Source organism: Acomys russatus, chromosome 32, assembly GCF_903995435.1.
Source record: "Acomys russatus chromosome 32, mAcoRus1.1, whole genome shotgun sequence".
In the NCBI taxonomy this organism is placed as follows: domain Eukaryota; kingdom Metazoa; phylum Chordata; class Mammalia; order Rodentia; family Muridae; genus Acomys; species Acomys russatus.
Genome location: NC_067168.1, coordinates 44966840 through 44991503, shown reverse-complemented (window position 1 = coordinate 44991503; position 24664 = coordinate 44966840). Strand labels below are relative to the sequence as shown.

The window sequence follows — 24664 nt, the reverse complement described above, 5'->3', positions numbered from 1 at the left end:
AGGGAAAGACCATGTCTAAAAAATAAGGTGGAAAACACCTGACATTGACCTGTGACCCTTCCATAAGCGTCACGCGCACGCACAAACACACACCCACAATTTATGGTTCTGACCCTAGTGAGATTTGAGAGGCACCATGTTTGGACTAAGAGCTTTCGACTCAGCTTCCTTGCTGAGTGTCCAGGCTGCTACTTTGATGTGCACACACCCTTCCAGAAGGTCGTGACAAGCTGACTTGTATGGTTGTGTGTCTCCTTCACTTTATCACCTCTCCAGGCTGTTGGTCACCCCCTCTTTCAGGAAGTACTATCCATCTAGATCAAAGGAAGGTGCTGGGGCAAGGCCAGATGCCAGTCTACAAGGGTGCAGAGGGCTCCCCTGAAGTCAGGGCCTCTTACACGCATGTACCAGCACCCCACTGGAAAGCAAGCAGACAAAGATCAGCGAGCGGGTGTGGGGGTGGTGCTGTTGTGACCTCACAGAAATGAATGGCTCCAAACTAGAGTCATATATCAGAGTCACCTGGAAAGGTCCAGAAAACACAGGTTGCAGCCCTTGGCCTGCTTCTTAATCAAGGGTAGCTTGCATTTGGTGAACTGTGGCTCGGCCCATCCCAGACACTGTTACTGGTCAGGACCACGCTTAAAGAAATGCTTTCCCAGACAACGGTGGGTCATGGTGACTGACGGAGAAACAGCAGGACAGGTGGCCTGTGTCTCACCTGGTCTGGACCCAGCCCCATCAGAACAGACCACTGTGTTGCCATGGTAATTGGCAGGCATCTCTTCCACCAGCTTGTCGTGGCAGTGGGCCACACAATGGCACAGTAGCCAAGTTGGAGCTGTGCCCAGACCCTTGCCTCCTGGCTCAGGGCCTCTCTTGGGCCTGGTTGGCCCCCTGGGTGGTTTAGAGCTGGGTGCGGAAGCTGCCTAGAGGGACAGGTGAGCCCTACCCAGGCCTTTCTGGGTCTTCAAGAGTGTGTGAGACACGAAAGAGGAGGATGAGTTCAGAGAAGGAGCCAGGGCCACCCCCACCGAGTCCTGGCCAGGCATAGGATAAGGACCAGCAGAGAAGCAAAGGGAAGTTGATGACCAGTGATGTCTATTTCAAAACCCAGTGTGAGGCTGGGTCACCCAGAGGCTGGGGCACCCGTGCCACTCACATCCAGGTTTTTTTTTTTTTTTCTTGCAGAAAATTACCTACTCAAGAATGGCACAACTGATGTGTTACTGTGCGGGAACAGCTCTGACGCCGGGTAGGTGGGACAGGCCTCTGGCCTTTGGTACTTCCCAGCTGCTGCGTCTGTTGACACCCCAATTCTAAGACAGTGGCACCTCCCCTGGTCATCTTTCCTGGCCAGAACCCTGGAGTGTCTATAGAAAGAACTGGCAAAGCCAGACCAGGAACAGATCTGCAGGGAGAAACGGGGGCACCCTAAAGATGGGCCTGGGAAGGAGGGCACCCAGGACACCCTGCAGGGTCCTAACGAGACCTTGCCGCTATCTCTCCTTCTGCCCTTAAGGGGTGGGCGTGGCCTCAGTCTAGCAGCTGGATTTTGTTCAAGGCCATGCAGACCCTCAAGCCTGTAGCCTAACATGCCCGGTCTCCAGGTGGAACTTCCAGGTAGTCTGGGACAGGATGAGGGTTCACAGGCTCACTGTGTTGGAAATCGGTTTCGGGGCTCACTTTGCTGCCTCTTTCCATTGTGGGAGAGACATCTGGGGAATCTGGGGTTTGAGTCACTCTTAGGAATATCCTGGCACTGGGTAGGTTTCTCCAACCAGATTTCTCTCTCCTCTCTACCCCTCCCACACACACATACATGCACACATACACACCCTGTCAAGGAGAGAGAAAGAGACTGAACTCTGCGTGCGCGCGTGTGTATGTATGTGTGTGTGATTGGCACTTTTTCAGATGCAGCCCAGTCCAGCCCTTTACCCAGTGACCCTGCCTCTGCCTATACTTAGCCAAGCCTCGCTGATCTTTCTCTGCCTCTGGGGCTCCCAGTATGTTCAGCTCCCCATGGAGTGGACAAGCCAAGAAAGGGATCAGTTCTCCTCCTCCAGGAAGGGTGTGTCATGGGCAAAGGGAACTGGATGTGGGCCTTAGAGATTCCACATAGGTCTAGGAGAGAGGAAGATGGCGACTTGGCCCATCATGAACGTAGCAAGAACAAGATCGTGGGGACAGGACCCAGAAGCCTGGCAGGGTCCCTCACAGCATGGGACAGAGTGTGTGTGTGTGTGTGTCTGACTACAGGACATGTCCTGAGGGCTACCGGTGCCTGAAGGCAGGTGAGAACCCAGACCATGGCTACACCAGCTTCGACTCCTTCGCCTGGGCCTTCCTTGCGCTCTTCCGCCTGATGACGCAGGACTGCTGGGAACGCCTATACCAGCAGGTGCACGGGTGCCTGGGCCAGCGTCGGGTGTTAGGCATGGACACCAGGCAGGCAGCACAGATGGCTAGCCAGAAATGCCCCCAGTAGCTTTTCAGTGGTGAGGGTTGTGGAGTGGGCAGGGAAGTGGGCTGGTAACTTAAGTTCAAGTTTCTTACAGAGGGTACTCTCTGGAGTAGCTACTGCTCTACCCTGTGTGATCTGTAGATAGAACAGTCAGTCTCACATTAGGTGAGGTGCCTGCCTCCTTCTGAGTGAGATGCTCTCTCCTGTGGGGTTAGCACATGACCGCCAGGCTTAAGGACACCAAACCCCTGGTGACTTAGAAATGCCATAACTCGGAGCCTCAGTGAGGGTGACCTCTGGCCCCCCCTTGCTCCCCCAGACCCTGAGGTCCGCAGGAAAGATCTATATGATTTTCTTCATGCTTGTCATCTTTCTGGGCTCCTTCTACCTGGTAAACTTGATCCTGGCTGTGGTGGCCATGGCCTACGAGGAGCAAAACCAAGCCACCATCGCAGAGACAGAGGAGAAGGAGAAGCGCTTCCAGGAGGCCATGGAGATGCTCAAGAAAGAACAGGAGGTGAGCGAGAGCGGTGCCTGAAGGTGTGGTGCATGATGGGTAAGGCTGGTAGGTGGTGCATTCTGTGTACGGTCTGTTCCCATTACTGCTCCCGCCAGGGCCCTCCTGGCCAGGCGAGCCTTCTAGAAGACCACTGTCCTTTTGTTCTCCTGCTTCTTCTGTTCCCCTCTCACCTGTCCCACACCCCTGCTTAGTTACTGGTTCTCCCTTCCGGCTTCTTCATCTTTCCCAATGTGTTGTGGATCTGCCTGGGATGACCTCCACCGTGTCCCCATGCTGAGTCCAGTCTGATGGGGGCAAACCAAACCACCGAGAGATACACGGGTTACCTCAGCCTGGTACCCAAAGTCTGGCCATGACCAAACACCCTTCCTTCCATCCTTTTCCAGGCTCTCACCATCAGGGGTGTGGATACTGTGTCCCGTAGCTCCCTGGAGATGTCTCCTTTGGCCCCAGTATCCAACCGTGAGAGAAGGAGTAAGAGAAGGAAACAGCTGTCTTCGGGGACGGAGGATGGTGGGGACGACAGGGTCCCCAAGTCTGATTCAGAGGATGGCCCCAGAGCACTGGTAATCCTGACGTGGTTCTGGCCTTTGCAAAAAACCCATCATGGTGGCCCCTGGTGTGGTCCCAACCTCAGGCTTGGTTTCCAAGAAAGGCCTCCTGGAGCCTCTCCCAGCCCTTCCAGTTTCCCACAGCCATCCTTAAAGTGAAGGAGAACCAGGGTGGGGGTTGTGTGTCGATGACACTAGCCCTCAAGTCAGAGGGCCAGGACTAGGGGTCGGGGCCTGTGGTGCGGGTGCTGGGCCTACCTCTTGCTGCCCAGCCTAGCCCCACCTCCAGGTCCAGAGCGAGCTACTGGAGTGAGTAGAGACCCCAGGAGATTCAGAGGTCACCCCATGTCTTCCTAAACACCCACCCCAGCCCACCCAGCTCCCACAGAAGCCTCAGTGCTCTGAGAAGCAAGCTGTGCTGGCACCATGAGAGGTAGGCTGAAGCACAGGCTGGGACACGTGGCTCACACACCCTCCCTGTGCCCTCAGAATCGACTCAGTCTTACCCACGGGCTCAGCCGGACATCGATGCGGCGTCGCTCCAGCCGAGGGAGTGTCTTCACTTTCCGGAGACGGGACCAGGGCTCTGAGGCAGATTTTGCAGATGATGAGAACAGCACTGCAGGGGACAGTGAGAGCCACCGCACATCGCTGCTGGTGCCCTGGCCCCTGCACCGTCCCAGCGGCCAAGGCCAGCCGAGCTCTGGAACCTCGGCTCCTGGTCATGTCCTCAATGGCAAAAGAAACAGCACTGTGGACTGCAATGGGGTAGTTTCTCTGCTGGGGGCAGGAGACGCAGAGGCTACCTCCCCAGGGAGCCACCTTCTCCGCCCTATGGTGCTGGACCGACTCCCAGACACGGTGAGCCAGCGCCCCCTGGCCTACAAACACCAACCCAGATCTCTTCCCCAAACTGGTGATGAGTACCAGGTTGAGAACTATTCACTAAATGTTGATCAAGCATCTCCTGTGTGCCCCGCTCCCAGAACATCTCTCCCATCAGGATTTCCATGCCAGCTGGGTAGGCAGACAAGGCAGGCAGGCAGCAGGTAGACAGGCAGGCAGCAGACAGACAGACAGACAGGCAGACAAGGCAGGCAGACAGACAGGCAGACAGAGCAGGCAGGCAGACAGACAGGCAGGCAGCATATAGACAGGCAGACAAGGCAGGCAGGCAGGCAGACAAGGCAGGCAGGCAGCAGACAGACAGACAGGCAGACAAGGCAGGCAGGCAGGCAGCAGATAGACAGGCAGACAAGGCAGGCAGACAGACAAGGCAGGCAGGCAGGCAGCAGATAGACAAGGCAGGCAGACAGGTAGGCAGCAGACAGACAGACAGGCAGACAAGGCAGCAGATAGACAGGCAGACAAGGCAGGCAGGCAGGCAGCAGATAGACAGGCAGACAAGGCAGGCAGGCAGGCAGACAGACAGACAGGCAGACAAGGCAGGCAGGCAGACAGACAGGCAGACAGGCAGGCAGGCAGGCACATAGGGTGATAAGAGTGATGAGTGAAGGACTTGGAAATGTCACACCTGATGATGTGCCAGTGCTGAGGTGCCATGGTAGACCTAGACCAGCGTCCCAGAGTTCATGTGCTGTCAGGTGCCTTGGCATCAGTCAGTCAGAAACAAGCAAGGCTGTGACCAGGGCTAGGTAGCAAAGAGACACTTGGGATTCTAGACAGTTACTCAGTAAGAAATAGTCGAGTACTTTACTGACTTGTAACTCAGTGCCAGCCAAGGTGTGGGGAGTGGGAGCAGGAAAAGGAGAGGGGGACCCCCCCAAACACTAGGAGGCATTTAAGCAGTGACCACAAGAAGAACCAGTTGCTTTCTACAGCTAAGAGGGCTGACATGCAGACTGGTTAGTGTCCATGCTCTTGACATTAAAACCTAGGCTTGGAGGCCAGACCACAGCTACCAGCTGGATGGCTATTGGCGAGTTTTTTTACTCCTCTGCGCCTCAAGTGCCTCATCCATGTAATGGGTGAAAATGAAAATGGCTAACGTGGGCGGATCTAAAGACATCCAGGGACGCGATGGGCACTGTCAAAATGCCAAGGTGTGTCACGCACCGCAAAAGTGCAGACAGCCTGAGGAAGAGCCTGTCTGGCTTGGGGCACCATGAGGTGACTGTGATCAGAACAGAAGGAGTAGACTGCTAGAGCGCTTGCCAGCCAGGTGTTCATTGGGGAAGGTCTGTCAGGGGCACACAGGTGTTCTGCTGGCCCCTGCACCTCCACACACAGTGCCTAAAAAGTCCCCTCAGCAAAATGGAGGTGGTGCGAAGAGGGAGGGCACGGTCCACATGGCCACGAGCCGTGGGACGTTATACGGGCTAATCATCTGGAGCCTCAATTTCCTGCGAAGTGGAAATCAGATTTAGCACATACGTCAGCAGGTGGCAGGACCAAGAGGGTTGAAACAGGTCCAGGCTTAGGCCAGATCTCCCCGTTGAGTGTGTCACTGGTTACCGTTACTATGTGTTGTTGACGTGAGCTAGCAGAGGCTTCTGGGATGCTTTGCCAAGTGTCCAAGTCCTGTATAGGAAGTGAAGAGGAACTTCAAGACCCGTGAGGGCTGCAGAGTCCTCTGTGTCCTTCAGGACCCATCACCTGGAGGGTGGCGTATCTGGCTTCCAGGCTCGGCTCTGGAGCCCCGGCCTCAGGCAGGCAGAGCGCAGCAGCCAGGAGCTCTAATAGAATTTCCTAATCCCATTAGGGGGAAAATCATCTCATTGTGCTGCGCATGTCGGGAGGAATCCAAGTTCACACACTTCATTACCGGGAACTCTGACTTCACCCATTCTCACTTCTGCAGGGCCCGTTTGTAACTTAAAGGGATTAGCAAGGCCAAGGCAGAGTCGTTTGTAAGGTTAAAGGAATTAGCGACCAAGATGGAGAACGTTTGAAAAGCCAAAGAGATTAGCAGGCAGAAGCCTCTAGGATGGCCTTGCCTGCTCCGAGCCAGCGCTCCTAGCTGGTCCCCAGTGAGCCCATTTCTAGTCTGCAAACAGCCATGGTTGGGTACCTAGGGCTCCAGTCAGCACGGAGACACAGAGACGGGAGGCCTCTCTGAGTGAGCCCAGAGTGCCTGCCCACCAGCTGCTGCCCTGAGGTGTGACTGTGCTGCCACCGGCGGCGTTCTATTTGCAAGAGGTTATCAGAAGGCAGTGCAGACTCGGAAGTTCATAAAATGAATGCTCTGTCCCGTTCACTCCGCCCAGCCCCACTTCCAGAAGGGTGAGCACTTGAACAGTCAGCCGTTTGTCCTGCAGATCTTGTCCTGGAGGTGTTCTCGTGGGGGTGTCAGCCTCTCGCTGTTGTCTTTATCAGAGGTTAGGGTCGGGCTGTAGCCACAGTAGCTTCCAGATCGTCTTCCTATTGGCTGACTGTTTTGTTTAGATACTAGAGCTGCAATGGATGTCATCTCTCCACGTTTTGGTGTGTATATAAAAGGATCTATGGAGCTGGATTACAAGACAAGGAATCTCGGGACCATTCTTTAAAAATGGGGATGAAGAGACGGTCCAGTGGTTATGGGCACTGGCTGCTCTTCCAGAGGACCAGAGTTTGATTCCCAGCACCCACGTGGAGGTTCACAACCATCTGCAACCCCAGTTCCAGGGGATGCAATGTCCTCTTCTAGTGTTTATGGGCACCAGGCACACACATGGTGCACAGACATACATGTGCAGGCAAAACTCCCATACATGTAAAATATAATCATTTTTTTAAAAATTAAAATTTTCTAAGTAGATACAACCACACTTCCTCCGCATGACATGGCTGGCCCCAGCCTCATCCAAGCGCTGTGCAGTGTGTGCGTTTTCTGTGAATGTCATCCCAGGGTGTGTTAAATCTCTCCAGCCTCTTTCTTGCCCTTGGTAATCGAGAGCTTTGATCAAGGCCACTGTCGCGTGTTCTAATGATGTACGAGGTACTTTGTCACCAGAAGGGCCTGAGAGCACAGAAGGGAGATGGTGGACGGGGGGAGCAAGGACCAGGGTTGTTAGCTGGAGTAGGGCTAGCCTCGCAAGTCCAGCGCTCGCTGTCCCGTCGAGACTTCCATTCTTGGGACTGTGATGTAGTTCAGTGGTGAGAGCAGTTACAGTGCCGGCCTCGCATGCATGAAGCCTTGGGTCTGATTCCCCAGCACAGCATGAACTAGACATGGTGGCACACGCCTGTAACCCCAAGAGCACTTGGGAGGTAAGAGCAGAAAGATCAGGAGTTCAAGGACATCCTCAGCTACATGTCAAGTTCAAGGCCAGCCTGGGCTACAGGAGACCCTGTCTCAAAAAATTAATTAACTAACTAATTAAGGGTTAGTGAGATTGTAAGTGGGTAAAGCTATCAATCTATGACTTGAGGTCAGTCCCAGAGATGCACGCGGTTGGTGCAAGAGAGAACTGACTCCCACCAGCTGTCCCCTGACTTCCGTGTGCACACACCCACTCGAACAAATCAACAGATAAACAACTGCAGTTTTAAAATCAAAGAGCAAGGCACAAAAGCAAGGCTTTGCCCTATCTTCTTGAGTCCTTCCCAGCATGAGCCCCTCCCAGGCTGATTTGTGTCCCCTCGCTGCACGCAGACTACACCATCGGAGGAGCCCGGTGGGCCCCAGATGCTGACCCCGCAGGCTCCGTGTGCAGATGGCTTTGAGGAGCCCGGAGCAAGGCAGCGGGCACTCAGTGCCGTCAGTGTCCTCACCAGCGCCCTGGAAGGTCAGTGTCCCTCCCCTGCCTTCCCAGTTCCCTTTCCTCCACTCCAGACTCCTCAGTGTCTTCTGACTGTCCCCACTCCTGACCCCCATACCTCTCCTAGACTCCTCTTCTGCCTGTGAATGTTGTCTGTTCTCTGGTCTCTTCTTTGGTTCTGCTACATCTTTCCCAGGTATCCTCACATCCATCCTGCACTGTCCCGGGCCCTCCCCCACCCCATCCACTTATCTCCCAAGCATACCTCAGTCAGCCTAGAACCACCCTGTCTCCCGCATGCCCTTCCTCTCCTAGTCTGTTCTCAGCCATTGCCATGTCCACTTCCATGGTTGCAGTGGGCTCTGAATCCATTTCAGCTGGTCCTGCCGTAGGCAACTCCACACACTCCCAAGCCTGTCCCGGCTGCAAATGCTTGTGTTTTACAGCCTATCCCAGCACCCCGATATCCTGTGTGCCCTTACACCGGAACTTGGCTGTTCTGCTTGCTGCCCTCATTTGCAGCCTGCCCTGCTCCGAGCACTCCCATGCCCTGTCTTTCATGAGCCTGCATTTAGCTCTCATCTCTCATACCCGCCTGTCCTTCACATCCATCCTTGTTTCTTATCCTTGCAGCCCTCCCCTCCCACATTTCCAGAGTAAAAAGCTGAGATGCGAGCCACCCATCCATCCCCTTAGCAGCCTGCCCCGCCCGCCCCCCCTCCATGCAAGTCCCAAGCCCTCTCCCCAGGGAGCGTCACCAGGTGCAGATGTTAACTCCCTGGCCTGTCCCCAGAGCTGGAGGAGTCCCACCGCAAGTGCCCGCCCTGCTGGAACCGCTTTGCCCAGCGCTACCTGATCTGGGAGTGCTGCCCACTCTGGATGTCCATCAAGCAGAAGGTGAGGTTTGTGGTCATGGACCCGTTTGCCGACCTCGCAATCACCATGTGCATCGTGCTCAACACGCTCTTCATGGCTCTCGAGCACTACAACATGACGGCCGAGTTCGAGGAGATGCTGCAGGTTGGGAACCTGGTGAGGACCACCCGGCGGGCGTCGACTCCCCTGAAATGGCGTGGCCTTTGTGGGAAAGGGCCCCCCCCCCCGCACGCCAAGGTCGCTGGAGGCATGAGGAGGGGGTTTTGGAGTCAGGTTTTAAGGAGCAAAGGAGTGCCGGTCTGAGTGGGAGGCTGGGGTCCCAGTTTGTGAACAACATGTTCAAACTCGAAAGTGAGTGGGGGTCGGGTTGGGGGGGGGGTGGACCCGAGACAATGGTGAGTAAATAGTGAAGGAAAGTGCATGAAGGAAGGGGCTGTTCCTGTATGGTGGGGAGGTGGGCGGGGGTGGGGGCGGGAGGTGGGCGGAGGGGGATTGTTGTTGAATGGGGAAGAGAAAGGGGGAGTGGCTGGGTGGATGGGAGAAGGGAAGAACAGAGAGATAAATGGGTTGTTATTATTAGAAGTAGTGAGGGGGGAAAAAAGCCATGGTGTGTGGCGCACGCCTTTAATCCCAGCACTCGGGAGGCAGAGGCAGGCGGATCGCTGTGAGTTCGAGACCAGCCTGGTCTACAAAGCGAGTCCAGGACAGCCAAGGCTAACACAGAGAGACCCTGTCTCAAAAACCCAAGCCGGGGGTGGGGGGGGGGGCGAGAAATAGTGAGAGATAAAGGGATGTATGATTAAATGAAGAATAGAAGAAAATAGAGATGAGGATAGACGGTAATAGATGGTGGGTGTAAAGTATGGAGGGCGGGTGGGCGACGGACGGATGGACAGAGAGACGGACGGATGGATGGATGGGTGATAAGAGAGCAATGAGTCAGACGAGGAGGATGGACAGACAGACACTTGGGGAGAGAGGAAAGAAAGAAGGAAAAGACAGACGATAAGAGGTGATGGACTGAGAGACGGACAGATGGTTGGATGCACAGGTAGATGTGGGAGAGACAGGGAAGAGGGAGGAAAGATGGTTGGATCTGTAGGCGACAGCAAGTGGATGATTAGGGAGCAGGAGAGCGTGGGAGGCAGGGATGGACAGATGGGTGGGCGGATGATTGCACAGTAGAAGGAAGAGAGGAGAATGGACGTGTGAGTAGATGGTGACCGGGCCAGTGGGTGGAAGGTGGACGGATGGATAGCTGAATGCGGGGTGAGTCAGTCAAGGGTATGCAGAGCCGGGTTTGAATTCTGACTCAGCTCTCACTCACCATGGAACCTCAAACAGACTACTTCGTCCTGGTAATTGGCACAATCAGTATTTGCTGAATTTAATAAATGCAAGAATCAGACGATCTGCGCCTCATCGGAAGCTAATGACGGTGAATGAGATAATGTTGGTGGCGTGCTTTCCTCCACTTGCACGGACAACAGGCTTTCAGCGTAGATGGCACTGTAGCTGTTGTTGTTACAGAGACTGACCCCAGGAGTCAAAATGTCTGAGTTCCTTCAGATAATTTTCCTGAAACCACATCTGGTGGACAAACTGAGGCAGAAGGGGCGGCATGGAGGGGGTAGAGCTTCCTGTGCATCCACTGTATCCTGACATGTGGACACGGCCAGCTCCCCCCTCCCCCACCCCCTCACCCCTACCCCCGAGGTCATCAGCAGGACTGGCCAGAGTCCCTAGGATCATGGCTCCGGCAGGTGAGGCGGCCCCTGCCTAGGTCTCAAGTCTCTCTCACAGCCAACCTGGCCCTCTCAACCTCACACGCACAGCAAGCTGTGGATATTTTCTTCCGTAACTGCTTTATAAACCTAGAACTTTTAAGTGGTCGTTTGCAGAATTTATTCAACATTTTTCCAGTCATTTCAGCCCATTTGGCTATTCTGGTACTTTCTTCAAGTGTAGCATCTCGTGGTGCAGCCGGGGGCTTATCGATACATCTCAGCGTGCGGTCTCATAGTGCTGCTGCAGGTGCTGAGCGGATGGTCATTGTGGGATTTAAGCGGAGTGTAGTTTCACTGGGTTGGACTGGGCAGCGGCTGGATGTGGTGCAGGACCTTGGTGGCTCCCCTGACTGCCAGCCTGTGATTAACAGTCGCACTAAACCAGTGACTCTGTAACGGTAACGGCCGCGTTTCGTATTGTTTGAATAGCTTTATTACTAATATGAAAGGCTTTGGTTTTCTTGAACTTAATATAGTCCAAGTGGCTTAAATATTAATGTAAAGAAACAGAGCCACCAAAATAACCTTAGGTAGGTAAACTTGGCGTGGAGACAGATGCTCCAAGCATGTCTCTGAAGGGGGACTCTGTAAAAGAGAATGCAGCCGATGAGCCTGTCGCCCATCGCATAATCAAAGGCAGCATTGCGCAGTACATAGCTTGGAAAGCCTCCCATAACAAAGGAATTAAAAATGCAACAGCTTGGAGCTGGGCTTGGAGAGATGGCTCAGTGTTTAAGAGCACTGGCTACTCTTGCAGAGGTCCCGTGTTCAGTTCCCAGCACCCACATGGAGGCTCACTACTGCCTCCTTCTGCCCTCTGCAGACGTCTGCATACACATGCATAAACACACACACACACACACACACGCATAAATTAAATAAATCTTGAAAAAAAGAGTAAGAGGCCTGGTGGTGCACACCTTTAATCCCAGCGCTGGGGAAGCAGAGGCAGGCAGATCAATGTGAGATCGAGGCCAGCCTGGTCAACAAAGTGAGTCCAGGACAGCCAAGGCTACACAGAGAAACCTTGTCCCGAAAAACCCAAAAAAAAAAAAAAAAGAAAGAAAAAGAAAAAGAAAAAAAGAAAGAAAAACAGAAAAAAGAGTAAGGTGGCAGTTTTTCTACCATATATTAAAATATAATACAAACCCCCAAAAAAACTGTGGTATCTATAAACAGGAACAGGACTATTAAGATGATAAGAACCTACTGGAGATGAAGCAATCCCATTAGAGAATTGGTAACAGGCTTGTAAAGGAATGAGACCAGGATGAACCGCTCCACAGATGGTCCTGGGAGGGACGGTCCATTTATACAAGAGAAACTTACTTTAGGTCCTTACTCCATGCCGTGCTCACTAGTTAGATGCTGAGGAATTGGCTTTGGCACTTTTAACTATAATAAAAACGTTTTTAAAGTTTAGAGTATGAAAGAAGATTGTTTACCTTACCCTCACTAAAATGCACAATACTGTAAGCCATGTGAGGCCACTTGCACAGAGCAGACACTAGCATTCTCTCTCTCTCTCTCTCTCTCTCTCTCTCTCTCTCTCTCTCTCTCTCTCTCTCACACACACACACACACACACACACACACACACACACACACGTACACACGTGTCTACGAGGACACAGAATTCAGGCAGTTAGGAACCTCTACACATCAATTAGCAAGAGAAAGGACAGTTAATGTCTGTCCCAGTTTCACTCTGCTGCCGTGGAAGCCAGTCTTGGGGACTGTATTAGTTACTTTTCTGCCGCTGTGGTAAGACACCATGGCCAAAGGACCTTAAGGGAGGGTTTATTCTGGCTTACGGTGCCTGCGGTTCCTGCGGTTCCTGCAGGATAGACGTTTGTAAAGGCAGGGAACCTGGCAGCAGGAGCTAGAAGCTGAGAGATCGCATTTCTACCCCAAAACAGGAAGCAGAGTGAGTGAACTGGGATGGGGCCCTGTGGCAGCCCCTCAAAGCCCAGTGATGGATTTCCTCCAGGCTCCATCTCCTAAAGGTTTTTATAACCTCACAAAACAGTTCCACCAGCTGAGAACTGAACCTTTAAGTACGGAAGCCCATGGGGGACATTTCTCGTTCAAACCACTACAGGGAGGAAAGAGTTTGTTTGGCTTACACTTCCAAGTCACAATCCATTGTTGAGAGAAGTCATACAAATATATGATATATTGTTATCATGTGTTTAATATGTAAGAATATGGACAGACAATACACATCAAATTTGGGGTGGTGCCACTGTGGGCGGTTTTATAACTTACCTGTTGCGGTAGACGGGAGTGCTTTCATTTGTGTTGATGCCTAAGCTTTCTATGTCTGTTCTTTTATTTGTACAATGGTAAGAATTAGCATTACATATCACACAGGGTTCTCGTAAGGAGTATATGGTGGAACTTAACGTGAAACACTAGAATAGTTGCCACGTAGCATATGGCAGATACCGACTCAGTCGTTAATACTATTCCATGAGATTGAATAGGACAGTACTGGGCCAGGTGTGATGGTGCAAGTCTTTAATCCCGATGCTTGGAGGCAGAGGCAGGCAGGTGGATCTCTGAATTGGAAGCCAGCCTGGTCTACAGAGTGGGTTCCAGGACAGCCAGGGCTACATAGAAAATTCCTGCCTCAAAAAACAAAACAAACAAGCAAAAAAAAAAAAAAAAAAAAACCCAACAGCAAAAACCAGTATTGGGAGAAAATAGGGAGATGTTAATATTTTGTTGTTTTGTTTAAGGCTGGGTCTCATGTAGCCCAGGATGGCCTTGAACTCCTGATCCTCCTGCCCCACCCTCCAGTTCTGGGATTATCGGCATTCACCGTTACGCCTAGCTCTTAAATTATTTCTTAACTTTAAAAGTAAAAATAAATGACAAGCCAGGAAAATAACAGCAGCACATATAGTGGCCTGGGAGGAAACGTCCCTAGTCTAAAGAGTATATTACATACAATTCAAAAATAAGCAGACACTGTGATAGGACAATCAGCCCCAGCTATGAGCAGCAGTTTGGAAAAAGATAAAATACAGAGATGAAGGAATAGCTGATAACACAGCTGTGTGCTTGGGGTAGAAGCGCGGGATTAGCAGTTAGACGGAGACGGTTGTCACACAGAGGGTAAGTTAGCCATATCAGAATCCCCAGTGATGGTCATAGACACCAGCCCATTTCTAAAACTCTGCTCTATGAAAAGAACTGAACAATGTGTCCGCAGAATTCCATTTATTGTGACAGTCTTTCTAACAGACAGGATTGTCTGCCGTAGAGAATTGGTTCAACTGTCACGGCACACCACTGCCGTAGAATATGCCACCGATGCTAATGATAATAACAGAAAAGAAAGGGATGTTGTAAGTTGTTTTTAATTAGCGTGGAAAGAGGCCACGGTGTTGCATGTTAAGCTCATGTGCTTTACACTGTGTATTGTGTAACCTCATGAAAGATAGATGCTGAGGTCAAGAAGGGGTCAAGTTCAAGGCCAGTCTGGGCTATGGGAAACCCTCTCTCAAAAGGACCCCCTTTGTAAAAAATATTTTTTATTGTTTGTGTATGTGTTTTGTCTGTATGTCTGTGTGTGCCACATTAGTGCAGTACCCAAGGAGGCCACAAGAGGGTGTCAGGTCCCCTGGACCTGGTGTTACAGCCCATTGTGAGCTGCTGGGAATTGAATAATCTGGAAGAATAGTCTGTGCTTTTAGCGACACAGTCACCTTTCAAACTTCAAACTTGAGGTTCCCCAGAAGTCTCCCACGTGCTGGGAAGTCCCCATCAACGCTGATAGGGAAGCCTCTCGCTGCGGAATCCGGGGACATAGGAAGTATTCAGCCCACTGAATACCCAGGGCTTTCTGTATCTGAACCAGCCCTTGCTGGTCTGGTGCCCTCTGCCCCACTCAGGAGTTCTTGGATACATTTGCCCTAAGGTCACTGGACATCAGAGCTTCCTGTACCCCGTGTCTGGCTGCCATTCTGTGCTTCTGTGCATACCAAATAGCATCAGCTGCAAGCTTGGGTCAGGTTGGCCCCAAGGGCCTTTGCTGAACACTGCTCCCCTGAACTGAGGACTAACACCCACGAGCCCATCAGACAGGCCTTCAAAACACCCAGGCAGGTTCTAGGGAAGTCCAAGACGGTGTGCTGAAGGAGGGGCAGCCAGTGGCCACTCTTAGGGACTCCGGGAAGCTGAGCACTTTGCAGGGATCTGAGCACAGCTGAGTGAGAGCTCAGGCCAGGCAGACAAGGCTCCCTTGAGGAATGGAAGCAGGCATAGCGGAACCAGGATGGGGGACATGGTAGCCTGCAGGCCTGATACAGCTCCCAGGGCGTGCTGCCTACCACCCTCCCACTTCCAGCAGCCCCCGGGGGGCCTTCTCGGGCCAGCCCACTCCTCACTGTGGTCAAGCTAGCTCCCATTGACCCCTGACTTTGCACCAGCTACAACTTTAGCAGACGTACCCTCCTCTGGAGAACATGCCTCTGTCAGGCTGGCATCCTTCAGAGCCTTGGGTTGTGTCATGGCTGCCCGCCAACACCACAGGCTCCTGATTTCAGCCTTCACAAGCCAACGTCAGGCAGTTTGGTCACAAGTCAACAAACCCAGTAAGGCAGCCTCTGTCCCCTCAGGAATGTCTCTGGGAGAGCAGTCCAACCCTGGACATTGCAACATGGTATTGTCATTTAGCAAATTCAAATTCAAGAACCAGAAAATTTAGAAAAAAAAATTTTTTTTTTAATTACAAGTTTTAAGTTTACTTGCCATGTTGGGCCTCAGCTGCTGGTTGGGCCAACCTGCCACTCTGTTCTCTAACTTTCTATAACTTTCTAGCTCTGTGACCCTAGACAGCTACTTCATCTCTCAGTGCCTCGATTTCCTTACCTGTAAAATGGGGACAGTGATGCTTTCCTCATCAGATTTCTTGAATGAGCTTTTTAAAATACACGTGGGCTGGGGAGATGGCTCGGTGGGAAGCAGGGCTTGTTGTGCAAGCATAAAGATCTAAGTTTAAATCCCTAGGATCCACATGACTAGCCTGACACAGTGGCCCACACCTTTAATCCTAACACTTAGGAGATCTCTAAGAGTTCAAGACCAGCCTGCATAGAGAGCTCTGGGCCACCAAAGCTACATAGTAAAGAGCTTATCTGAAGAGGGGGCAGAGGGGGGGCAGAGAGAGAGAGAGAGAGAGAAGAAAGAGAGAGGGAGGACGCTTGTTTTAAAGCCAGGTGTGGCCATACACACCTCTGACCCCAGTGACCCAGTGATGTCGGTGGCAGAGACAGGAGGATCACTGAAGCTTGCTGAATGCCAACCTAGTTCTAGGTACACTGAGAGACCTTGGAGTGATAGAGCAGGGTACTTGATGTCTTTCGTGGGCTTCCACACATGTGTGTGCCACATAGCCCTACATACATGCGCGCGCTAGAAAAAAACAGCAGGTGGTGGTCAAACACACCTTTAATTCCAGCACTAGGAGGCAGAGGCAGGCGGATCTTTGTGAGTTCCAGGCCAGCCTGGTCTACAGAGTGAGTTTCAGGACATCCAGGGCTACACAGAGAAACCTTGTCTCAAAAAAAAAAAAAAAAAAAACCCAAACCAAAGCCGAAACACCCGCGAGTACTCTGGAGCAACGGCTGCATGTTGCCAGCCGCTGGGCAGCAGGAGCTTTTGGACGAGGAGAAAGGGCATGGGAACATGGGAACAGGTGGAAGCGAAGGCCCTGAGCCCCAGAGTGCTGTAAGGCTGCTGTAGCCGCCCAGCTTCCCCTGCTAGATGCACACATCTGCAGAACCCGTGATGAATGTGGGCTGTTTCTGAGCTGATGACCTGGCCAGTAGCCGAGCGGCTTGTGGGGGAAGACACTGGCAGGGCTAGAGTCAGGAAGCGGGATGCCTGCTGGCCGTGGTCTCCAGCCAGCACTTCAGGACTGACTCCCGCCCTCTCTTCAGGTCTTCACAGGAATCTTCACAGCAGAGATGACCTTCAAGGTCATCGCCCTTGACCCCTACTACTACTTCCAGCAGGGCTGGAACATCTTCGACAGCGTCATCGTTACCCTCAGTCTCATGGAGCTGGGCCTGTCCCGCATGGGCAACCTGTCTGTGCTGCGCTCCTTCCGCCTGGTATCTGCCTAGACCCTCTGCACGGGGGTGGGGGGGTGGGGGAGCAGGTGATGGGGGAAGGGGGGAGGGGGAAGGGCGAGAGCAGCGAGGCCTGGGAACTCCCTCTCCACAGCCTGTCGGGATACTCATGCTTTGCTCTCTTATGCTCTGATGGTGTCAAGGCATTTATTAAGTGCTCCTGGGTGCCTGGCCAGGTGTTGGGGGTGTCAGGTGGCGGTAGGCAACAGAGGAGGCATCTCTCAGGGGCACGATTGACTGTTGCACGGCTTTCATGTGCCTCCTGAATCCTAACACGATCCAGGAGTTGGGGGGGGGGTCTGTGTTAAAGGATTTCCAGCTCGCGGATGAGAAACTAACACTCAGAGACAACGTCCCCCCGGAGCCATGAGTTAATAGGCACATCCAGGTCTGTGGGTGGCTCACTCTGGGCATTGCCTTCAGAAATGGCATTTTTAAAAAAAACTTGCAAGTGCTTAAATTACCCAGGATCTTGCTAAACTGCAGAGGTAGATTCAGTGGGTCTCAGATGTCACTGACTCCTCTGTCCGTGGGTCACATTTGGAGCTTGGGATACCCCGAGGCCCAGCTGGGGCTGGTGGTGTGGTCAGGGAAAGCTTCCTGGAGGAGGACTGGGGCAGCCCCAATGGGGGGATGTAGGAACAGCAAGGAAAGCCTAGGCTGTCGGCTCTAGTTCTGGTCCCGTTCCTGTGAGCCAAGGGAACTTACAGAAGTCACTCTACCTTTGAGGACCAAAGGAGGCTAGCAATCATGCCAAGCTTGTGTGGTACCAGAATTCCATATTAGTCCTAGGCACAGGCCTGGGACACGCTGGGTACCCAACGTATATGGAGCACCCGCCATTCTTCTCTGTGATGACTGAGAGGAAAGAAGGCTGAGACTGGTGGGCCAGATGGCTTGAGCTGGCCTGAAATAGCTGATGGAACAGGTTCTGTAGAGGAAGGGCACACCAGGCTGGGTGAACCCACAGGGTGGCCCCTCGAAGTGAGAGTAGGCAGGTAGGAGGCTAGTGAGGGCCAGAGAAGGGCTAAGGTGGAGAGACGGCCTGGGGCTGAGTCCCGACTTGGACTGGAGCCCAGGAGGCTTTCCGCAGACTGTGCCAACAATCAGAGAAACTAGTTGGGGTGTGCATTGGGGGATCAGGGCCTCGCAGGGCTTACCGGCAGGAGCTGGGGTCATAACTGCCCACGAACAGCAGAAACCCAGACCCATCATAAAGGCGCCTCCTCTTCACACACACACACCCCTTTCTCAGCTTCGAGTCTTCAAGCTGGCCAAGTCCTGGCCCACCCTGAACACACTGATCAAGATCATCGGGAACTCCGTGGGAGCCCTGGGGAACCTGACGCTAGTGTTGGCCATCATCGTCTTCATCTTCGCCGTGGTGGGCATGCAGCTTTTCGGCAAGAACTACTCGGAGCTGAGGCACCGCATCAGCGACTCGGGCCTGCTGCCCCGGTGGCACATGATGGACTTCTTCCACGCCTTCCTTATCATCTTCCGCATCCTCTGTGGAGAGTGGATCGAAACCATGTGGGACTGCATGGAGGTGTCGGGGCAGTCCCTGTGCTTGCTGGTCTTCCTGCTTGTCATGGTCATCGGCAACCTCGTGGTGAGTTGGCCAAGGGCCTCGTAGCACGCACCGCCCACCCACCCACCCACCCATCCCTTCGTCCGCTTATCCCCACTTCCTTCTCTCTGGCCAGTCACCTCGCTGCCTGTCAAGTCACCCACCTTCCCATGAGCCTCTGGTCCAGCTCCCCGTTCACTCTTCTGCTTGCCCATTCGCCCATCTTTCCCTTTCCACTGGACTGTCCATCTCGCAGCTGCGCACACACTTACCAGTCCACCCGTGCAGGGTCACAACTCATCCTTTTCACCTGTCGGCTCGTCAGTGTGTTCACCTAGCGAGCCGAGGACCACTTAGTCCTCCGTCCCCACCCACCTTCCCATGTTACCAGCCCTCCCATCCACCCACTCAGCCGTTCACCCATTAGCCACATCTGCGCCATCGCTCACCCGTCCATTCCTTCACTCACCTGTCTACCAACTTCCCGTTCACACACATGCACGCGCACACACAAACACACACACGCGCGCACCCACACACCCCTCTCTCCTACCTACTCTCTTCTCTTCCCTCCACTCGTTCACCCTCCCCACCCACCAACCAGCCCATACATCCTCCTTCCCCGTCCCCACCCTTCTAACCGATCCATCCAACAAGCTGGTCGCTTAGCCGTCGACTCAGTCACCCATCTATCCACTAATTCATCTGCACACTTCATCTACGTGTGTATTTCATCACTTGCTCGTTTTTGGTTTTTTTTTCACTCGTTTGTTCATTGACTTGTCCTTCACTGCCTGTGAATTACTGCATGGTTTTCTGCTCAGAGTAACAAAGACTTGCTAAGCATTTCTTGCTTAGCCAAACCTTACGCTGGATGTGGGTGTGGGTGGACGTGCAGAGGGAAGCGTGGCCTGGCCCAAACACTGGTGGCACTCACCAACTTGAGAGATGTGGGGGGAATGACCCTCAGACAGAAATGACTGACCAGGGCCCCTAAGGACGAATCCATGAGTGTCACGCTCCCAGCTAGGGAAACTAAGGAAGGCGTCCAGCTCAGAAGAGGTAAGAAAGTCACTGGCTCAGGACGGGAACCGCCACACTGGACACATAGGTGACCAACACACCACCTGCTTGGCTTGGCCCCACTGTGACTGTCGTGTCCCTCCTGGGCAGCACAGAGTCTTACCAGCACGTGGTGGGGAGAATTAGATGTAACGAGAGCCGTGGGCTGCACAGCCATTCCCCAGACCTGCCTGTTCTCACCATCCAGGTGCCTCAGCCAGGCCAAGCCAGGATCCAACAGAGTGGCCACCCTCTCAGGGGCCCCATCACCCCGCTGTGTCCCCCTCAAAGCAGCTGCCCCTTTAGGGAGGAGCCTCACATAGTCCCCTACCTGACTACAGTGGCTGCCAGACTCTTTCTGTGCCAAACAGAAAGCAAAAGCAAATTGCGCCCGGCCTGATGCCAGGCTGAGCCACCCCTCATCCAGAGCCCTGCCATTTCTGAGCGGATCTGCCTGGGGACAAGAAGATTAGAGGCTCTGGAGGAGGGACGCTGCTGCCAGCCCACGCTGCCGCTGCCGCCTCAGGGACTGGGCCGCTGTTGGGGCCAGCCGCGTGGGTGGAAGCAAGCTCGCTGCCTAAATGGGAAGTGATCTAGCGAGGCTGGGAGCCACGCGTGATTGACGGGGAAGCCCTGGAAGGAGCTGACTTTCAGAAGCTGAGGACGGGAGGTCCTCGGGTCCCAAGTGGGTGGACAAGGCCTCCTATGTTGCCTGAAGCTTGGACCCAGGACTCCCCTAGGGAGCCAGGATTTGTGAGCGCAGGAGTGGGTGAGAGATGTGGGCCACAGGGAACCCCTACAGTGGGCAGCAGGAACAGAGAGCCGGCTGGGCTTAGAACCTGAAGCCCCGAGGCCAGGGGCCAGGCTGGAGGTTGGCTCTGTCAGCAGTTCTGATTACCATTGGCTCTCTCGTCCCCAGTGAGGACACGAAAAAGGGTGGCTAAGTGTCAGAAGCGGTCACTTCTCCATAGTGGGCACAGAAGCATCTTTAGCTTTGTTGCCATCAGAATGCATGTTACATGTAATCAATGGCTTTGTGCTAAGGCCTGGTCCTCACTGTCACCACCACCTCCACCAGAATGCTCACACACACACACACCCCAGGGTTCTGGCAAATATGGACTCCCTGTGGCGGGGGTGCCGGAGAATGTTCACAGGCCCCCCACCCCACCCCCATCGTGGGGTTAGGCAGTGCACCTTGTCCCATCACACCCATCCAGATGTGTCACACACCCCACAGGGAACTTGAGACATGAGTGCTACTGCCTTCCTTGTCTCCTTCCCTGCCATCATCCCTTCTCCGCTCGCTTTCCTGTGACCCTCACATGGAAAGGTGCCAAGACCATCTTAAGACTCAGACAGACTGCGGTCAGCAGCTGCTGGCAGATGATGAGCGGGTAGCCCACCTCTGTGGGGAGCCTCCCTCTTACCCACAGACTCACCAGCCCTTTCAAGGCTCTTAGATCTGGGAGTTGTTTCTTTGAGGGACCTTCTGCCTTGTCTCTACTCCCCACTTTCCCAGGAGGGAGCCCTGGGGCCACCCTGCCCACTGTGCTCCACTACCTCATTAGTCCAGAGAGGGAGGGGGTGGGGAGGGAGGCCTGAGTGTGGAGGTTGCTGGTGCCTGGTGAAGGCTCTTCCCGTCTCTCCGCATGACTCTGGGCAAGCCCCTCACTGTCTCACCCTCATCTGTAGCCCTCGATACAGGATGAACAGAGCTTCTCCCCCTGACCCTGAGCTGAAACTCAGGAACCTAGTCTGAGTTTTCATTGCGGTTGTCTGAGCCTTTCACAGAAAGAATGTGAATTCATTTTCTTTTTGTAGATGAAAGCTCGCATATGCCACAGAAGGAGAGGAGTGAGTGAGAACCCAGCATCCTGGGCTCTGTGACTCTGAGATGTCTGTCATCACCGTGTTCAAGTCTCTCAGGGCCTCGGTTTCCCATCCAGGGTCCAGCAGTGCCTGGGTGAACTTGACCCGTTGCCTCCCTCAACAGGTCCTGAATCTCTTCCTGGCCTTGCTGCTCAGCTCCTTCAGTGCAGACAACCTCACGGCCCCCGACGAGGACGGCGAGATGAACAACCTCCAGCTGGCCCTGGCCCGCATCCAGCGGGGCCTGCGCTTCGTCAAGCGGACCACCTGGGACTTCTGCTGCGGGCTCCTGCGGCGGCGACCTAAGAAGCCAGCGGCTCTTGCCAGCCACGGCCAGCTGCCCGGCTGTATTGCTGCCTCCAGGTCCCCACCACCCCCAGAAGCCGAGAAGGCACCCCCAGCCCGAAAGGAAACACGGTTTGAGGAAGACAGTCGACCTGGCCAGGGCCCCCCTGGGGATACGGAGCCTGTGTGTGTGCCCATTGCCGTGGCTGAGTCGGACACTGACGACCAGGACGAGGACGAAGAGAACAGCCTGGGCACCGAGGAAGAATCCAGCAAGCAGGTCAGCCCCTTGTCCTGATGGGACGGCTGTCTGTTTGTATGGGGTTCAGAGCACAGCACCTAGCCTCAGCCAGACTACCTCAGCGGGCCAGTTCCACAGCAGCCAGCCCTCAGAAGGGTACCAGGCCCAGCTGTTGTCCATTCTTCCTGTTAGCCTAACTTTACAGACAGGGAAAGTGAGGCATGGCTAGGCGTTCCTCATGAATATCTCTGTCCTCACCCTCCTCCAACCCCCAGCCCTGACCTTTGCCCAGCACCAGGACTAGCAGGTACAAATGCCTGGGAGAGAGAGGGCTATGGTTTGATGACCTCACGACCGTCCCTTCCCCTCCTCCCATGGCTGAGGCTAAGTCTGAGATTTAAAAATAAGCAGCCCTGAGATGGAGGTGTCAGGGACAGCACTATCTTATCTCTTGACCTGTTACTTTTAACACTTGGGACCAGAGTCTGGCCAAATCAAAGCGTCTGCCCCTGCCCCGCAGGTTTGCCTTGACCTGAGCTGGGCCCACGGCTGTTCCTTAGAACATAGCCCATGGTTCCCTTCCCTGGTGGTGGCCCTTCCTGACTGCTCCTCAGCTGATAGCAGTTGAGCCTGGCTCCATGGTTCTGCCTCCTGCTGCCTCAGATGGCCTCACAGTCCAACCTTGGCCCATCTAGTCATGCTGTAGGGCTGCAACAGTGGCAGTTGAGAGAGGGAAGACCACAGCTTCCAATGTCTGCTGCACAGGAGATGGGAGTAAAATTCTGGCTGGTCCTTTTTTCCTCCCTTTCTCTTGTGACCAGGGCAAGTGTGTGTGTGTGTGTGTGTGTGTGTGTGTGTGAGACTTGTGGGAATCAGTGCAAACAAAGTGAAGTATCTTGGGGACATGAGAGTTAGTACATCCTTCTAATTAGAGTTGATAGTATATTCATAAACAGGCATCATAGTCCAGTGACATTTGCTGAGCTTTGGCTATGGGTCCTTTGCCTGAACTTACAGGGACCTCGCACTGACCCAAGTCAGCAGAGAAAGGATCGTTCGTCCATGGCTGTTCATGACGAGGCCAGGAAGTAGTGGGCGGGGGCTGCAGTCCACAAAGCCAGGGCCCTGGAGACCCCGTGCCCGGGTGTTTAGGCTCTGCTCATGGGCTCTTTTCAGCAGGAATCCCAGGTTGTGTCTGGCGGCCTAGAGCCCTCCCAGGAGCCCAGGGCCAGGAGCCAGGTGTCAGAGACCACATCCTCTGAAGCTGAGGCCAGTACATCTCAGGCAGACTGGCAGCCAGAGCGGAAAGCGGAGCCCCGGGTCCCGGGGTGCAGTGAGGTAACAGTGGGGTCTGTCGCTGGGGCCAGAGCCAGGCTGTGAGAGGCCACAGCACAGGCTACGTTTCCTGAGGGAAACCACAACCAGTGTGCAGGGAGCATGGAGACCCAGTGCAGAGAGGAGGGTGGGGAACCCGTGCCCGACAGGCAAAGATGGTACGCACCCCAAAGCCACAAGAAAACCGTGGAAATCAACCAGCTCAGGACTCTGAGGCCTGACTAAGCCTGCGCTTCCATGTGTTGGCCCTCTCCTCACACGCTGTTCTTGTGTTCTTGGACCGTTTGGCACGCGTTTTTGTCCTGTGATTGCCTCCCCCCGCCCCCCCACTACCACCACCATATCCAAGGAGGACTTGAGCCATCTCTCAGAATAGTCCTCGCCATATCAGTCCCCTGGTGTCTCTTCCTTGCAGCAGTTGAAGGGGGTGGGGGTGGGGAGCATCCCAGCCTGTGACCACAAAAATTAACTACCAGAGTGAATTAACTGCCACCTATTGGGAGCGTTTCTGTTTAAAAAACAAACAAACAAACAAACAAACAAAACCAACAACATTTCGTGTTTCTCTTTAAAACTCGAGAGTGGCACGACCGTGCTGTAGACTGGAGGTAGCTACTGTCCAGCCCCAGCTGGAGCTCTCTGGCTTGCCGCAGTACCACCTGCCTGATGGCGTGTGTGACCTGCCTGGCTCCTCAGCTCTTGTGAGGCAGGAGAGCCAAGGAGCCCATGTCATGGCCAGCCGTGCTCAGCATCACTTGCTGCAGCATGTGGAAGGGAAGCCCTGCGCTCAGAGAGAGCCAGTGGCCTCACTCCCAGTCCAGCGCTTGGGACTTTGGCCCTAGGATGCTCCACTGTCACGGCCAGGCTTAGAGCATGGGTTCCTGGTGGGGCTGTGTCCTGACTGTGCGGGTCACAGCCGTGTCCCTCGATGGCCTACCACTCTACATCACATAGAGTAGGAGGATTCAGGATGCTTCAGGAGAGAGTGAGAGCGTCACACAGAGCTTTGTGGCTTCTTCCCTTCAGATGTTTGTGGTCCCCCGGAAGAGGGGACGAGACAAACACTGGGGTGTTCCCAGGAAAATGACTTCTAGACTGACTGGGCATGTAGCTGGGTTGCTAGAATGCTTGCCTAGTGTGCAGAGCCCTGGGCTTGACCCCAGCACTGCATAAACTAGGAGTGAGGCCCCCAGCTGTAACCCCAGTGCTTGGGAAGCAGAGGCGGAAGATCAGGAGTTCAAGGTTAATAGCACCT

General features: G+C 53.9%; 1 protein-coding gene across 1 annotated transcript in view; it reads left to right on the top strand.

The window, feature by feature from the left end:
• Positions 1-24664, top strand: part of Scn5a (sodium voltage-gated channel alpha subunit 5) — an 88278-nt gene that overhangs the window by 40362 nt on the left and 23252 nt on the right. The window contains exons 8-18 of the mRNA XM_051140000.1: positions 1192-1255; positions 2263-2404; positions 2787-2984; positions 3374-3553; positions 4028-4399; positions 8136-8268; positions 9035-9273; positions 16853-17026; positions 18300-18656; positions 21673-22113; positions 23251-23412. Of these exons, the coding sequence (XP_050995957.1) occupies positions 1192-1255; positions 2263-2404; positions 2787-2984; positions 3374-3553; positions 4028-4399; positions 8136-8268; positions 9035-9273; positions 16853-17026; positions 18300-18656; positions 21673-22113; positions 23251-23412 (2462 nt within the window). The remainder of the gene's footprint in view (positions 1-1191; positions 1256-2262; positions 2405-2786; positions 2985-3373; positions 3554-4027; positions 4400-8135; positions 8269-9034; positions 9274-16852; positions 17027-18299; positions 18657-21672; positions 22114-23250; positions 23413-24664) is intronic.